Source organism: Scyliorhinus torazame, chromosome 2, assembly GCF_047496885.1.
Source record: "Scyliorhinus torazame isolate Kashiwa2021f chromosome 2, sScyTor2.1, whole genome shotgun sequence".
NCBI lineage: Eukaryota > Metazoa > Chordata > Chondrichthyes > Carcharhiniformes > Scyliorhinidae > Scyliorhinus > Scyliorhinus torazame.
Genome location: NC_092708.1, coordinates 44,506,061 through 44,523,889, shown reverse-complemented (window position 1 = coordinate 44,523,889; position 17,829 = coordinate 44,506,061). Strand labels below are relative to the sequence as shown.

The window sequence follows — 17,829 nt, the reverse complement described above, 5'->3', positions numbered from 1 at the left end:
TGTGGGATGGCAAGGGGAGATATCTTTGACTTGCAACTGCAATTGCAGCTGATGTCAGGAGGCCTGGATCATTTTTGTATTAGGGCATCATTTGAATGTGTATTTGATTCACCACTTGAGATTAAACCATGAATGGTTTTGTGCCACTGGTCATCCTGGCTTACAGGCCTGGGGTGGGCCAAAAGATCCTTAATGTATCAGTTTCAGATAGAAAGTAAATTTTGACATTTCGTGACCTGGTTCATCCAGCTATAAATACATGTTATTGAATACCTTTTGGCCATTTCTTTTTAAATCTTTGCCAAATCATTTTCTTTTAAAGCACAACGACTGAACACAATTCGCTCTCAAAATGGTTTCTGTGCAAGAAATATGAATCAAAAATCGCAAAACATGATAATAGTTTCCGCAAGCCATTAGGCTAGCCGCAATTATATTATTTAGACAACAGGAGAATAGGAACAATTAAATCCTGCCCTTTTTATAACAGCAAGGTGATGGATCATCTTCCCCCCTTGTGGCACTCTGCAGCACACCACACAGTCTCAGATCAGCTTTAACAATAGGCCAGAAAGAAAGCAATATTTCCTTTGTATTTAAGATTCTTCAAGCAACAGAACTTACCAATGCAGCTTCTTTCACTTTGCATTGACATGTTCCTTCATTGTTGCTGGGTCAAAATCCTGGAATTCCCTCCATGGCAGATTCTACAACTCATGGACCAAAATTTTACGTTGCTCAGGCAACTCCAATCTGGAAGCATGTGAAATAGTACAGGAAGACGTCAGGCGCAAGTCGCGATTTCATCGCGCACTGGTGCGATATTTTGGTCAGTGGGCACGCCACACAGACAAGTAATCAGGCAAATTAGCCTTTTAAGGGACGAATTGGATAGAGTTTTACGTTGCTCCTCTGCTTTCACAGTTGGCGGGCGGGTCAATTCGCCAGGCGACCTTTATGTTTCAGCTGTACCCTCCATCCAGGCCGGGGTGAAAAGTCCGGGTTGAAATAAAATTTTAAAAGATGTCTGTAGACTGAGGTTTGAGTGTGCTGCCCAGACACTGCAGCGCAATTTATTCTTTACAGGTTTGCAGTTCCCTGAGACATCTCCGCATCGGCTGAAACCCTAGGGGGGCACATTAGGAGCGCCAGCCCGCACCCTCTCTTTTCTCCGTGTCAGCCATCTTCCCGCCCTCCCTGGCAATTCTGAGCCTTTCCCAGCATGCATTTCATGCCAGCTGCCTGTTGATTGGCTAGCCAGTGTGAAATGGGGTTCTGTGGCCGATCGCAGCCGGAGGCGCGTTTTGCGTCCGCTTCCTGGTCCGGTGCATGTGACCGGATGGGTGAAACACTAAGGCCCCGGACTGCAGCAGTTCAGGAAGGCAGCTCATCATCACCTTCTTTTCAGAAAATATTTTATTGAGGCATTTATAATTTTAACAATTTTCAACATCAAATGTCAACAAAAACACAACCATATAACCAACAAATCCCAGCCAACATGGCTTATACAACCAGTGCCACCTTCCCTAGCCACCCCTCCGTTGGTTTTCCTTTTCCTTACTCGTCTCTCCCATGCCTCCCCCCCCCCCCCCCCCCCCCGCTGACAGTTTAATTTTTCTCAAAGATGTCAAAGAACGGCTGCCATCTCCGAGTAAACCCCTGCAACGAACCCCTCAAGGCGAATTAAATTTTCTCGGGTCTGAGAAACCCCGCCCTGTCACTAACCCATACCCCCGACTTTGGGAGCTCCGTGTCCCTCCATCCAAGTAAGATCCATCTCCGGGCTACCAGGGGGGCAAAGACCAGGACGTCGGCCTCTCTCTTCCTGGGCTCCCGGGTCTTCCGACACACCAAAGATCCCCACCCCTGGACTCGGAACAACCCTCAACTTTATTACTTCTGACATGACTTCAGAAAACTCCTGCCAGAAATCCTCAGTGTCGGACATATGGACATGATTCACAGAGCCCGCACCCCTCCTCCACCTCCTCAAAGAACTAGCTCATCCTGCGGACCACCTTAAACTGTATCAGGCTGAGCCTGGTGCATGACAATGATGCATTAGCTCTCCTCAGGGCCTCCTCCCATAACCCGGCCTCCATCTCCCACCCACACCATCACCTTCTTAAGGGCAATTAGGCACGGACAATAAATTCTGGCCTAGCTGGCAATGCCCACATCCCAAGAAAGAATAGGAAAAAATTAAAATTTCAAGAGCTTGATGAGTGAGATTCACAGTTCATGAGGAAACTTTCCTTAGTTCACTATTTGCACTGAATATCAGTGGATTGATGAGTTTATGTTAGATTACTTTGTGAGATTTTTCAATACAATCTATTCATTATTGTTTGCTTCTTCAGATTACAGAGTGAGCTAGGCACCTTCCAGAATTAACATGGAGTTCAACAACTTCAGGGGCGGGATTCTCCCCTGCACACTCATGCCATTTTTTTCTCCCAGCAATTTATTTTCATTTCTTCCATTGATTTATTTTTCCATCCTCCTTTTCATCCTGCTTTCCATCTTTTTTTGCCGTTAGCACTGTTCCCCCCCCCCCCCCGCCCCCCCCTGCCCCCCCTACCCCAACTAGGGCCATCTGTCCCCTGTTCCAAGTTGCTCTTTGACACACTGTTTGCCTCTATTCTGCCATTAACACATTCTGATCTCTTAATGTGCCACTATCAGCACCCTTCTCAGCCATGATCACCACCATTTACATTCCCTTTGTCTTTTTGTCCACAACACTTTTGTCTATCTCTCTGTAGCCTCCACCTATGGCTGACCCTCTATACTACCCATACTGCTCAGCTCCTCCTCCTCCTCCCCCCCCCCCCGCTCCACTACAGAGTAAATCACATCCTCAGTGGGCTAGACAGCTGGTTTGTAATGCAGAACACAAGACCTGCAGCGCGGGTTCAATTCCCGTACCAGCGTACCCGAACAGGCGCCGGAATGTGGGGACTAGGGGCTTTTCACAGTAACTTCACACTTGTGACAATAAATTATTATTATTATTATATTTCCAGTTCTCTCTAGCTCTGATGAACAATCATCCAGACTCAAAATGTTAGCTCCCTTCTTCCTCCACAGATGCTGCCAGACCGGCTGAGATTTTCCAGCATTTTCTGTTTTTGTTTCAGATTCCAGCATCCGCAGTAATTATTACAGAGTGAGTTATTTGGTCAAAGGACTTCTACCATTCATATAGAGCATCATAGTTTTCATGGGAAGTAAAATGATGCAAAGTTCGGACAAAAATAAATTTGGCTGGCTGATTTTGTTGTCTTTATGGTTTATGTTTTACAGACCTGGAAAAAATAATTTTGCTAAAGCAGCACAAGGTGGGTGGAAAAACTCTGAAAGTGCAATTATATGACCAAGCCAAAGAAGATGAAAAGTACGAGCCCCGGACATTTCTCCTGAGAGGTTTCGATGGTAACTCGAGGTTAGGGCATGTTGCTCTATACGTTGACAGCCTCAGCAATAACACACAACATCATATTGAACCTCTGCAAGATGGTGAATCAGTGGTGGTCACTTTTGAAACTGATTTAGGTTGGTATTCTTACAATTTATTCTTTTCTAATGTTTCTTGAGGCAATAGTCATTGTTTCATTTGCATGTTTGGGAATGATGCCGGGATGGCTGATATGTGGGGCTGAATGAGATGGTTTCACTGAGGCCTGTATTGAAGATTATGATTAATGTGATTGTATGCAGTAATATAGAATTTTTCCTTATTTTGTTTTCTTAGATGCCAAATCCTTTCTGCAGAACTGTTGTCAGAAGCAATTTGAAAACCATTGTATTACTGCCCAACGGCTCGCCAAGACCAATTCAGTTTGCATAGAGGGAATTCATCCCAGTTGCAGCGATGACTTCCTGGATTTGTACTTTTCAAACACCAAACGTAGCGGTGGTGGAGAAATCACAAAAATAATTTTTAACAGAATTGCAATGACAGCCATTGTTCTTTTTCAAGATCACGAGGGTAGAGTATTTCATTTCATTGCCGAAAATACTGTATTTCAAGAGTTCAAAACAGTGCACTTTAGGTTACCTCCTGCTAGTTATCATTTCCAGTACATTGGGCGGGATTCTCTCAGCCCAGGCCGCGAATCGCGCGACACCGCCCTGATGGCAGTTCGCTGATTCTCCGGAGAGCGGAGAGTCGGCCCGGCGCCAGTCGGGGGCCCCCACCGGCGATTCTCCGCCCGGGATGGGCCGAGCGACCGCATTAAAAAATCTGAGTCCCGCCGGCTCCGTCCACGTGTGGTCTTACCCGGCGGGATCTCGGCTTGCATCAATCCGGGGCGGCCTGTTGGGGGGGGGGGGGGGGGGGGGGAGGGGGAGGGGCGGTCCGACCCCAGGGGGAGGTCCCCTCCGCTGTGGCCTGGCCCGCGATCGGGGCCGACAGATCGGTATGAGAGGCTGGCCTCTCGGGCTGGGGGCCTCCTTTGCTCTGCGCCGGCCCCTGTAGCCCAACGCCATGTTGCATCGGGGCCGGCACGGAGAAGGGAGTCACCGCGCATGCACGCAATCGCGCCCGGTCGCACTGCGCCTGTGCACATTGGCAGCGGTCAAACTGCGCATGCGCATACCCGCGGCGCCCATCTGACGCCAGTATCGGCAGCTGGAGTGGCGTGGGTTGCTCCAGTGCCATGCTGGCCCCCTGTAGGGGTCAGAATCGCTGCTTCTGGGACATGTTGACGCCGTCGTGAAGCTTAAACTTCATAATAACTATCTTTGAGCCTGATTTTAACGCAACTTGCCCATTAGAATGTGGTGGGTGAGTGGTTAAGATAAGGAAAATTGATTAACTGTCCCATTCCAATCCAATCGCTTAACGGAATTGCCTTCACAAACTGACTAACATAACGGGGATAAGAATGAAATTCCATGAATGCTGGAAATCTGAAATGAAAACAGAAAGTGCTGAAAGTACTTGGCAGGTCGAACAGCATCTGCGGAGAGGGAAACATAGGCCAAAGTTTTCTGGCCCTTTCCGTTGGCGGGATCTTTCAGTCCCGCTGATGGTGACCTCCGTGGAGGGTTCCCCGGCGCCGAGGGTGTCGGCCACGGGAAAACACCAACGTGACATCAGCAAGTGTCCATGGGGAGGGTGGAAAATCAAATGTTTTGAGTTGAATATGGCTCATTTTCAGGACGAGCGTGTCACAAGTCGGCACAAGGCTAGCTAGATACCAGACGCATTTATTTCTATTCACTTATCTAGTTTCTTCCATTTGTGTTTTTGCAGTGGTGCGAAGAGTCATTGAAAGGGAACATTCCCTCAAGGGTATTCAGCTGACTGTTAGTCGTTATTACCATGATCTGCAATTATCTTTGTGTGGAAATAATGGTCCAAAAGTCAAACAGCCTGAACAGTTTGATATTTGCATCAATCCAACACTTCTAAACTATATCCTCAATACTCGCCTCAATAAGCAAAAGTTAGAAGAAATTGCAAAGGACGCTTATTGTAACATTACTTTCACAGACTCTCCAAATTCAAAGCAAATGACCCTGAAGCCGTCTTTTGGTGCAGACATATTATTGTGCTATAAAATTGCCAAGGACTGGAAGAGGCATGCTGAAGAGGCATTCTGGAAATTCATCGGGAAGTTTGACTTCAGAGACTTTCCAATAGATAAAGATTTGTGGCAAAAAGTAAAGAACAAAAGCAGGGGGCTGAAAGCACCTGGCTATGATGTTCTTTACTGTTCGACAGAAAACAAGATTGTCATTGTTGGGGAACAAAATAAAGTTTCAGACACTTCCAAAAAGCTACAAGAAATATTGGAAAAGGCAAGAAGAGTGTTGGAAGTTGAAAGGAACACTGTTGAAGAGCAGATTTTATTGGGAAGTCTCGAGGAATTGGAGTTCGTGCACAGCAATGTCAAAGACACTGTTTCCTCTGTACAACTATCCACCACCACAGATCCCCCAGCCTTCAAACTGAAAGGATTAACGGAGGAAGTTGGCCAAGTTCGCAAAGACATCAGCCAGTTTCAGTCCCAGTTAGAAAGCAAACCTCTCAATCAGTCTTCATACCTGATAGATTTTATCAAATCGCTGGACCTCAAGAAGTTTGTGCAAACTCACTTCATTCAAAAAGGCATCAAGGCCACATTGGTGCACAAACAGTCTGTTGAGCTCTTGGCTCTGAAGGCAGATGTAAAGAAAGGAGAAGATAAAATAAAGCAGCTTTTCCAGGAAGTAAGGATTGACTTCACCCCACAGCAAATCAAAGTCGCTGAAGGTGACAAAAGGAAAAGGTTCCTTGATGAGTTGAAATTTGACTTGAAGTCAAAGGATGAGGGCTGCAGAATCATAGAAGAGGCAAATCAAGCTGCTTTAATAATCGTAGGATATGCAGACATTGTTTCTGATGTTGCAAAAATAATAAACAGTTACCTGGACAATAAGAAGGTGATCACACAACTCATTCCTGCCACATTGAGGCAGGTGGACTATATGGAAAGTTCCTTGAGCCTCACAGAATTGCCTGAAGTCAAAACAAAGACGTCGCCATATCATATATCAGAACAGCTTCTCCAGGTTTAAAAATATCTGGTGCAGCAGAGCACATAAAGGAGGCAGTTTCTGCGATTGAAGATAAGTTATCACTGATTCAATCAGTAATCTACACTTACAACAAACCAGGAGAGGCCACAGCTCTGTCCAAGCACAAGGCCATCCTACAAGTCAAGGCTAAAGGACATGGGTGTATGTTGTTAATTAAAACCAAGGAAGAAAGCCAGGGTTCGTCAAGACTCGCAAAACCTGTAAGTGTACACGAACAATCAAATGGCTTCAACCTACCAATCTGACTAACTATTATGCTGGACTAAAAGTCAGATGAACATTTGTGCCCAGTATATAATTGGGTAGGATGAGACACCAAAGCCCCAACATTGAAAGGGGAGTTGGAAGGGTGCAAGTGAGGTCCAAAATGTATTGACGATACCAACAGGTCTTAAGGGGCTGGATTTTATAGGGGGCTGGGAGGGAGGGGGGGGGGGGGGGGGGGGGAGTGGGGGGGATGAGAGCATTGCTCACCCTGCTGACAAAAATGTTTGTCGATAACCGGCCAATTAAAAAAAGCCCACCCCACAGCAATAGCATACTGCGCATGGCAACAACAAGGGAAATGTCAGACAATCTGATTGTCTGGCAGCTCTTGCGATCTCAGCAACAGTAGAACTTAGTAGTGGGTGCTGGCTGCCACTGCCAGGTCATGGCCCAGGAAGAAGATGCCTGTATATCCTGGACTCAGGTAAGTCGGGGGCTGGTTTAGCACTGGGCTAAAGAGCTGGCTTTTAAAGCAGACCAAGGCAGGCCAGCAGCACGGTTCAATTCCCGTAACAGCCTCCCTGAACAGGCGCCGGAATGTGGCGACTAGGGGCTTTTCACAGTAACTTCATTTGAAGCCTACTTGTGACAATAAGCGATTTTAGTTCATTTTTACAGGGATATTGGTGGGTAGAGATTGTGCACCAATGCTCGGGGAAGTGGGAAGGGGTGGGCGGAATAACTGTTGTATATTGGTTGCGATTGGCTGAGGAATGGGTTCAGAGACACAGATGTCTGACCAAATATAAAGATAAATACAGACATTCAAACTAAGGACGGAAGTCGGCCATTCAGCCACTCGAACCTGCTCTGCAATTCAATAAAATACAGTCTGATCTGTTTGTATTTCAAATTCCACATTTCCATTTACCCTGATAACCTTTTGATTCCCTGCCTAACTACTTCTGCCTTTAAAACATTCAATGACTCTTCCTCCACCACCTTTGAGGCAGAAAGTTCCAAAGTTGAAGAATATTCTGAGGGAAAAGAATTCTCATCTCTGACCTATAAGGGTGAACCCTAATATTAAAACTGTGCCCCCTAGTTCTGGACTCACCCACAAGAGGAATCATCCTTTCATCATCCACTTCATTAAGACCATAAACCATAAGACCATAAGACATAGGAGCAGAATTCGGCCACTTGGCCCATCGAGTCTGCTCCGCCATTCAATCATGGCTGATATTTTTCTCATCGCCATTCTCCTGCCTTCTGTTGCTCTGTTTATCTGGTTATAAATATGGCGGTCAATATGGTCACCTTTCTTAATCCTAATTATGTTTCTACTTTCAGAGTCGCCAGGTATCTCTCGATACCGCCACAAGGTTCAACCCGAATACCGATCAAAGAGCCAATACACCAGTTAGTTAGTTCAAAGCCAATACTATTTATTTACACACACAGTAAGATCTACTCATGCACAACAGTACTACAAACTAAACTATCTCTAACGCTAACGCCTATACTTAACTTCGGGTGCCCACTTAGTCAGAGGAACAATGGCCGTTGTTCGGATCTGAGGCTGTTGGGTTCGAAGAGATACAGGAGAACAGCTAAGGTTGTCCATCTGGTAGCGAGCGTTGACCTTGAACTTACTTGCTTCTGGTGATGCTGGTGGATGGGTCTCTCTGCCTGAGAGCCAAATCCAAAAGAGCGAATCTCTCGTGGGGGTTCCTTCTTATACTTGGAGGGGCATTGCGCGCTTTTAGGCGGGCCTTAAACTTGGCCCCAATTAATTGGGCAGCTTCTCGATCATTGTTATCGATCTTAACCAATAAAAGGGGTGGGTGCCCTGATGGCTGGGCATGTCTTAGGTGGCCATTGGCCTTGCTTTGTTTGTTTCTTTCTGGTGCCGGGATGTCTGTAACAGTATCAACTACCTGAGTGTTAGTCCTTTGTTCCTCGAAGGTGGGTCATCAATATGCTAATCGACCCAGAGTTTCGATTCCGTCTGGTAACTGCTTCCTGTGCCTGCTTGTTGTCTAGCATTGTCCACATTTCCCTACATTCTTTGTGAGTGTCCGTTTTGTATTCTGGAAGTGGCCATCCCAGATGGCTACACTTCTCCCCATAACCCCTGGTCCCCTTATTAATCAAGAAACTATCTATCTCGGTCTCAAAGATACTCAGTGATTTGGCCTCCAATTGAGACTGTTCAGAACCTTAAATACTTTAATCAAATTACCCCTCAGTCTTCCAAACTTCAGCGGAAAGAAGCTGTCGGTTCAACCTTGCCTCAGAAGGCAATGTTTAATCCAGGTACCTATCCAGTAAACCACCTCTGAACTGCCTCCAACACACTTACAGCCTTTCATTCAATATGGAGACCAAAACTGCACACAGCATTTGAGAATTAACTTTGGGTTGGTCGTGGACGCAAACACCATCATGGCCACTAGATATCGCGAGAGGCCAAAAACGAGATTTGCGCTGGCGAGAGTTTGGAGTGCGATCTTCTCGGGCCCATCCCAATGATGCAATACCCAGGAAGGGAGTGGACCTAATTAACAATAATTTGAATTCATTAGCATCTTATTAGCAGGCTTACTGCCGCATCTTAAGCCCTTATTGAATCTTCCCACCCACCAGACGTGACATCATGGCGCCGCGAATCACTGCTGCTTTTTAAATATTGGAACCAGGTGCCATGGGGCGGGATTCTCTCACCCCAGGGTCGGCCGGGAGTATCGCCGCGACTGGTGCGAATCCGCAGAGCGGAGAATTGGCATCGGCGCGGTCTGCCCGGGCCGGGGGCCGCTCTATGGGGCACCCCCAGCAATTCTCGGCCCGGGATGGGCCAAGCGGCCATACCAAAAAACCCGAGTCCCACCGGCGTCGTTCTAACCAAGTCTTACCCAATGGGACATCGGTGTGGAACGGTCCGCGGGCAGTCTGTGGGGGGAGGGGGGGTCCGACTCCAGGGGGGGGCTCCGCTGTGGCCTGGCCCACTATCGGGGCCTGCCGATCGGCGGACCGGCCTCTCAGGCTGGGGGCGTCCTTTGTTCTGCGCCGGCCCCTGTAGCCCTACGCCATGTTGTGTAGGGGCCGGCGCTGAGATGGGAGACACAACGCATGCGCGGAAAGTGCGCCGGTGCCACAGCGCATGCGCGGACCCCGCGGCGCCCATCGGAGCGGCATGGGTCGCTTCAGTGCCGTTCTGGCCCACTGTATGGGGCCAGAATTGCTGATCCTGAGGCCATGTTTAGGCCGTCGGGAAACGCTTGCTGTGTGAGTACGCAGTCTGTGCTGTGTGAGTTTGCAGTGTGTGCTGTGTGAGTATTCAGTGTGTGCTGTGTGAGTATTCAGTGTGTGCTGTGTGAGTATTCAGTGTGTGCTGTGTGAGTATTCAGTGTGTGCTGTGTGAGTATTCAGTGTGTGCTGTGTGAGTATTCAGTCTGTGCTGTGTGAGTATTCAGTCTGTGCTGTGTGAGTATTCAGTGTGTGCTGTGTGAGTACGCAGTGTGTGCTGTGTGAGTATTCAGTCTGTGCTGTGTGAGTATTCAGTGTGTGCTGTGTGAGTATGCAGTGTGTGCTGTGTGAGTACGCAGTGTGTGCTGTGTGAGTACGCAGTGTGTGCTGTGTGAGTATTCAGTCTGTGCTGTGTGAGTATTCAGTCTGTGCTGTGTGAGTATTCAGTCTGTGCTGTGTGAGTATTCAGTGTGTGCTGTGTGAGTACGCAGTGTGTGCTGTGTGAGTATTCAGTGTGTGCTGTGTGAGTATTCAGTGTGTGCTGTGTGAGTATTCAGTGTGTGCTGTGTGAGTATTCAGTGTGTGCTGTGTGAGTACGCAGTGTGTGCTGTGTGAGTATTCAGTGTGTGCTGTGTGAGTATTCAGTGTGTGCTGTGTGAGTATTCAGTGTTTGCTGTGTGTGTATTCAGTCTGTGCTGTGTGAGTACGCAGTGTGTGCTGTGTGAGTATTCAGTGTGTGCTGTGTGAGTATTCAGTGTGTGCTGTGTGAGTATTCAGTGTGTGCTGTGTGAGTATTCAGTGTGTGCTGTGTGAGTATTCAGTGTGTGCTGTGTGAGTATTCAGTGTGTGCTGTGTGAGTATTCAGTGTGTGCTGTGTGAGTATTCAGTGTGTGCTGTGTGAGTATTCAGTGTGTGCTGTGTGAGTATTCAGTGTGTGCTGTGTGAGTACGCAGTGTGTGCTGTGTGAGTATTCAGTGTGTGCTGTGTGAGTATTCAGTGTGCGCTGTGTGAGTATTCAGTCTGTGCTGTGTGAGTATTCAGTGTGTGCTGTGTGAGTACGCAGTGTGTGCTGTGTAAGTATTCAGTGTGTGCTGTGTGAGTATTCAGTGTGTGCTGTGTGAGTATTCAGTGTGTGCTGTGTGAGTATTCAGTGTGTGCTGTGTGAGTATTCAGTGTGTGCTGTGTGAGTATTCAGTGTGTGCTGTGTGAGTATTCAGTGTGTGCTGTGTGAGTACGCAGTGTGTGCTGTGTGAGTATTCAGTGTGTGCTGTGTGAGTATTCAGTGTGTGCTCTGTGAGTATTCAGTGTGTGCTGTGTGAGTATTCAGTGTGTGCTGTGTGAGTATTCAGTGTGTGCTGTGTGAGTATTCAGTGTGTGCTGTGTGAGTATTCAGTGTGTGCTGTGTGAGTATTCAGTCTGTGCTGTGTGAGTATTCAGTCTGTGCTGTGTGAGTACGCAGTGTGTGCTGTGTGAGTATTCAGTGTGTGCTGTGTGAGTATTCAGTCTGTGCTGTGTGAGTATTCAGTGTGTGCTGTGTGAGTATTCAGTGTGTGCTGTGTGAGTACGCAGTCTGTGCTGTGTGAGTACGCAGTGTGTGCTGTGTGAGTATTCAGTGTGTGCTGTGTGAGTATTCAGTGTGTGCTGTGTGAGTATTCAGTCTGTGCTGTGTGAGTATTCAGTGTGTGCTGTGTGAGTACGCAGTGTGTGCTGTGTGAGTATTCAGTGTGTGCTGTGTGAATATTCAGTGTTTGCTGTGTGAGTATTCAGTCTGTGCTGTGTGAGTATTCAGTGTGTGCTGTGTGAGTACGCAGTGTGTGCTGTGTGAGTACGCAGTGTGTGCTGTGTGAGTATTCAGTGTGTGCTGTGTGAGTATTCAGTGTGTGCTGTGTGAGTATTCAGTGTGTGCTGTGTGAGTATTCAGTGTGTGCTGTGTGAGTATTCAGTGTGTGCTGTGTGAGTACGCAGTGTGTGCTGTGTGAGTATTCAGTGTGTGCTGTGTGAGTACGCAGTGCGTGCTGTGTGAGTATTCAGTGTGTGCTGTGTGAGTATTCAGTGTGTGCTGTGTGAGTATTCAGTCTGTGCTGTGTGAGTATTCAGTCTGTGCTGTGTGAGTACGCAGTGTGTGCTGTGTGAGTATTCAGTGTGTGCTGTGTGAGTACGCAGTGTGTGCTGTGTGAGTACGCAGTGTGTGCTGTGTGAGTACGCAGTGTGTGCTGTGTGAGTACGCAGTGTGTGCTGTGTGAGTACGCAGTGTGTGCTGTGTGAGTAGGCAGTGTGTGCTGTGTGAGTACGCAGTGTGTGCTGTGTGAGTATTCAGTGTTTGCTGTGTGAGTATTCAGTCTGTGCTGTGTGAGTATTCAGTGTGTGCTGTGTGAGTATTCAGTGTGTGCTGTGTGAGTATTCAGTGTGTGCTGTGTGAGTATTCAGTGTGTGCTGTGTGAGTACGCAGTGTGTGCTGTGTGAGTACGCAGTGTGTGCTGTGTGAGTACGCAGTGTGTGCTGTGTGAGTACGCAGTGTGTGCTGTGTGAGTACGCAGTGTGTGCAGTGTGAGTATTCAGTGTGTGCTGTGTGAGTATTCAGTGTGTGCTGTGTGAGTATTCAGTGTTTGCTGTGTGAGTATTCAGTGTTTGCTGTGTGAGTATTCAGTGTGTGCTGTGTGAGTACGCAGTGTGTGCTGTGTGAGTATTCAGTGTGTGCTGTGTGAGTATTCAGTGTGTGCTGTGTGAGTATTCAGTGTTTGCTGTGTGAGTATTCAGTGTGTGCTGTGTGAGTATTCAGTGTGTGCTGTGTGAGTATTCAGTGTGTGCTGTGTGAGTATTCAGTGTGTGCTGTGTGAGTATTCAGTGTGTGCTGTGTGAGTATTCAGTGTGTGCTGTGTGAGTATTCAGTGTGTGCTGTGTGAGTATTCAGTGTGTGCTGTGTGAGTATTCAGTGTGTGCTGTGTGAGTATTCAGTGTGTGCTGTGTGAGTATTCAGTGTGTGCTGTGTGAGTATTCAGTGTGTGCTGTGTGAGTATTCAGTGTGTGCTGTGTGAGTACGCAGTGTGTGCTGTGTGAGTATTCAGTGTGTGCTGTGTGAGTATTCAGTGTGCGCTGTGTGAGTATTCAGTGTGTGCTGTGTGAGTATTCAGTGTGTGCTGTGTGAGTACGCAGTGTGTGCTGTGTGAGTACGCAGTGTGTGCTGTGTGAGTGTTCAGTGTGTGCTGTGTGAGTACGCAGTGTGTGCTGTGTGAGTACGCAGTGTGTGCTGTGTGAGTACGCAGTGTGTGCTGTGTGAGTACGCAGTGTGTGCTGTGTGAGTATTCAGTGTTTGCTGTGTGAGTATTCAGTCTGTGCTGTGTGAGTATTCAGTGTGTGCTGTGTGAGTATTCAGTGTGTGCTGTGTGAGTACGCAGTGTGTGCTGTGTGAGTATTCAGTGTGTGCTGTGTGAGTATTCAGTGTGTGCTGTGTGAGTACGCAGTGTGTGCTGTGTGAGTACGCAGTGTGTGCTGTGTGAGTATTCAGTCTGTGCTGTGTGAGTATTCAGTCTGTGCTGTGTGAGTATTCAGTGTGTGCTGTGTGAGTATTCAGTGTGTGCTGTGTGAGTATTCAGTGTGTGCTGTGTGAGTACGCAGTGTGTGCTGTGTGAATATTCAGTGTGTGCTGTGTGAGTATTCAGTGTGTGCTGTGTGAGTATTCAGTGTGTGCTGTGTGAGTATTCAGTGTGTGCTGTGTGAGTATTCAGTCTGTGCTGTGTGAGTATTCAGTGTGTGCTGTGTGAGTATTCAGTGTGTGCTGTGTGAGTACGCAGTGTGTGCTGTGTGAGTATTCAGTGTGTGCTGTGTGAGTATTCAGTGTGTGCTGTGTGAGTATTCAGTCTGTGCTGTGTGAGTATTCAGTCTGTGCTGTGTGAGTATTCAGTGTGTGCTGTGTGAGTATTCAGTGTGTGCTGTGTGAGTATTCAGTGTGTGCTGTGTGAGTATTCAGTGTGTGCTGTGTGAGTATTCAGTCTGTGCTGTGTGAGTATTCAGTGTGTGCTGTGTGAGTACGCAGTGTGTGCTGTGTGAGTATTCAGTGTGTGCTGTGTGAGTACGCAGTGTGTGCTGTGTGAGTATTCAGTGTGTGCTGTGTGAGTACGCAGTGTGTGCTGTGTGAGTATTCAGTGTGTGCTGTGTGAGTACGCAGTGTGTGCTGTGTGAGTATTCAGTGTGTGCTGTGTGAGTATTCAGTGTGTGCTGTGTGAGTATTCAGTGTGTGCTGTGTGAGTATTCAGTCTGTGCTGTGTGAGTATTCAGTGTGTGCTGTGTGAGTACGCAGTGTGTGCTGTGTGAGTATTCAGTGTGTGCTGTGTGAGTATTCAGTGTGTGCTGTGTGAGTATTCAGTGTGTGCTGTGTGAGTATTCAGTGTGTGCTGTGTGAGTATTCAGTGTGTGCTGTGTGAGTATTCAGTGTGTGCTGTGTGAGTATTCAGTCTGTGCTGTGTGAGTATTCAGTGTGTGCAGTGTGAGTATTCAGTGTGTGCTGTGTGAGTATTCAGTGTGTGCTGTGTGAGTATTCAGTGTGTGCTGTGTGAGTATTCAGTCTGTGCTGTGTGAGTACGCAGTGTGTGCTGTGTGAGTACGCAGTGTGTGCTGTGTGAGTACGCAGTGTGTGCTGTGTGAGTACGCAGTGTGTGCTGTGTGAGTATGCAGTGTATGCTGTGTGAGTATTCAGTGTGTGCTGTGTGAGTACGCAGTGTGTGCTGTGTGAGTATTCAGTGTGTGCTGTGTGAGTACGCAGTCTGTGCTGTGTGAGTATTCAGTCTGTGCTGTGTGAGTATTCAGTCTGTGCTGTGTGAGTATTCAGTCTGTGCTGTGTGAGTATTCAGTCTGTGCTGTGTGAGTACGCAGTCTGTGCTGTGTGAGTATTCAGTCTGTGCTGTGTGAGTATTCAGTGTGTGCTGTGTGAGTACGCAGTGTGTGCTGTGTGAGTATTCAGTGTGTGCTGTGTGAGTATTCAGTGTGTGCTGTGTGAGTATTCAGTGTGTGCTGTGTGAGTATTCAGTGTGTGCTGTGTGAGTATTCAGTGTGTGCTGTGTGAGTATTCAGTGTGTGCTGTGTGAGTATTCAGTGTGTGCTGTGTGAGTACGCAGTGTATGCTGTGTGAGTATTCAGTGTGTGCTGTGTGAGTACGCAGTGTGTGCTGTGTGAGTATTCAGTGTGTGCTGTGTGAGTACGCAGTGTGCGCTGTGTGAGTATTCAGTGTGTGCTGTGTGAGTACGCAGTGTGTGCTGTGTGAGTATTCAGTGTGTGCTGTGTGAGTACGCAGTGTTTGCTGTGTGAGTATTCAGTGTGTGCTGTGTGAGTATTCAGTGTGTGCTGTGTGAGTATTCAGTGTGTGCTGTGTGAGTATTCAGTGTGTGCTGTGTGAGTATTCAGTGTGTGCTGTGTGAGTATTCAGTCTGTGCTGTGTGAGTATTCAGTGTGTGCTGTGTGAGTATTCAGTCTGTGCTGTGTGAGTATTCAGTGTGTGCTGTGTGAGTATTCAGAGTGAGCTGTGTGAGTACGCAGTGTGTGCTGTGTGAGTATTCAGTGTGTGCTGTGTGAGTATTCAGTGTGTGCTGTGTGAATATTCAGTGTGTGCTGTGTGAGTACGCAGTGTGTGCTGTGTGAGTATTCAGTGTGTGCTGTGTGAGTATTCAGTGTGTGCTGTGTGAGTATTCAGTCTGTGCTGTGTGAGTATTCAGTGTGTGCTGTGTGAGTACGCAGTGTATGCTGTGTGAGTATTCAGTGTGTGCTGTGTGAGTACGCAGTGTGTGCTGTGTGAGTATTCAGTGTGTGCTGTGTGAGTACGCAGTGTGTGCTGTGTGAGTATTCAGTGTGTGCTGTGTGAGTACGCAGTGTGTGCTGTGTGAGTATTCAGTGTGTGCTGTGTGAGTACGCAGTGTTTGCTGTGTGAGTATTCAGTGTGTGCTGTGTGAGTATTCAGTGTGTGCTGTGTGAGTATTCAGTGTGTGCTGTGTGAGTATTCAGTGTGTGCGGTGTGAGTATTCAGTGTGTGCTGTGTGAGTATTCAGTGTGTGCTGTGTGAGTATTCAGTCTGTGCTGTGTGAGTATTCAGTGTGTGCTGTGTGAGTATTCAGTCTGTGCTGTGTGAGTACGCAGTGTGTGCTGTGTGAGTATTCAGTGTGTGCTGTGTGAGTATTCAGTGTGTGCTGTGTGAGTACGCAGTGTGTGCTGTGTGAGTATTCAGTGTGTGCTGTGTGAGTACTCAGTGTGTGCTGTGTGAGTATTCAGTCTGTGCTGTGTGAGTATTCAGTGTGTGCTGTGTGAGTATTCAGTGTGTGCTGTGTGAGTATTCAGTGTGTGCTGTGTGAGTATTCAGTGTGTGCTGTGTGAGTATTCAGTGTGTGCTGTCTGAGTATTCAGTGTGTGCTGTGTGAGTATTCAGTCTGTGCTGTGTGAGTATTCAGTGTGTGCTGTGTGAGTATGCAGTGTGTGCTGTGTGAGTATTCAGTGTGTGCTGTGTGAGTATGCAGTGTGTGCTGTGTGAGTATTCAGTGTGTGCTGTGTGAGTACGCAGTGTGTGCTGTGTGAGTACGCAGTGTGTGCTGTGTGAGTATTCAGTGTGTGCTGTGTGAGTACGCAGTGTGTGCTGTGTGAGTATTCAGTGTGTGCTGTGTGAGTATTCAGTGTGTGCTGTGTGAGTATTCAGTGTGTGCTGTGTGAGTACGCAGTGTGTGCTGTGTGAGTACGCAGTGTGTGCTGTGTGAGTATTCAGTGTGTGCTGTGTGAGTATTCTGTGTGTGCTGTGAGTACGCAGTGTGTGCTGTGTGAGTACGCAGTGTGTGCTGTGTGAGTATTCAGTCTGTGCTGTGTGAGTATTCAGTCTGTGCTGTGTGAGTACGCAGTGTGTGCTGTGTGAGTATTCAGTGTGTGCTGTGTGAGTATTCAGTGTGTGCTGTGTGAGTACGCAGTGTGTGCTGTGTGAGTATTCAGTGTGTGCTGTGTGAGTATTCAGTGTGTGCTGTGTGAGTATTCAGTGTGTGCTGTGTGAGTATTCAGTGTGTGCTGTGTGAGTATTCAGTCTGTGCTGTGTGAGTATTCAGTGTGTGCTGTGTGAGTATTCAGTGTGTGCTGTGTGAGTACGCAGTGTGTGCTGTGTGAGTATTCAGTGTGTGCTGTGTGAGTATTCAGTGTGTGCTGTGTAAGTATTCAGTCTGTGCTGTGTGAGTATTCAGTCTGTGCTGTGTGAGTATTCAGTGTGTGCTGTGTGAGTATTCAGTGTGTGCTGTGTGAGTATTCAGTGTGCGCTGTGTGAGTATTCAGTGTGTGCTGTGTGAGTATTCAGTGTGTGCTGTGTGAGTATTCAGTCTGTGCTGTGTGAGTATTCAGTCTGTGCTGTGTGAGTATTCAGTGTGTGCTGTGTGAGTATTCAGTGTGTGCTGTGTGAGTATTCAGTGTGTGCTGTGTGAGTATTCAGTGTGTGCTGTGTGAGTATTCAGTGTGTGCTGTGTGAGTATTCAGTGTGTGCTGTGTGAGTACGCAGTGTGTGCTGTGTGAGTACGCAGTGTGTGCTGTGTGAGTACGCAGTGTATGCTGTGTGAGTATTCGCTGTGTGAGTATTCAGTGTGTGCTGTGTGAGTATTCAGTGTGTGCTGTGTGAGTATTCAGTGTGTGCTGTGTGAGTACGCAGTGTGTGCTGTGTGAGTACGCAGTGTGTGCTGTGTGAGTATTCAGTGTGTGCTGTGTGAGTATTCAGTGTGTGCTGTGAGTACGCAGTGTGTGCTGTGTGAGTACGCAGTGTGTGCTGTGTGAGTATTC

General features: G+C 47.6%; 1 protein-coding gene across 1 annotated transcript in view; it reads left to right on the top strand.

The window, feature by feature from the left end:
- Window positions 1-17,829, top strand: part of LOC140387839 (protein mono-ADP-ribosyltransferase PARP14-like) — a 209,652-nt gene that overhangs the window by 32,747 nt on the left and 159,076 nt on the right. Inside the window, 4 exon segments of the mRNA XM_072471037.1 lie at window positions 3,310-3,558; window positions 3,758-3,994; window positions 5,264-6,514; window positions 6,517-6,791. Of these exon segments, the coding sequence (XP_072327138.1) occupies window positions 3,310-3,558; window positions 3,758-3,994; window positions 5,264-6,514; window positions 6,517-6,791 (2,012 nt within the window).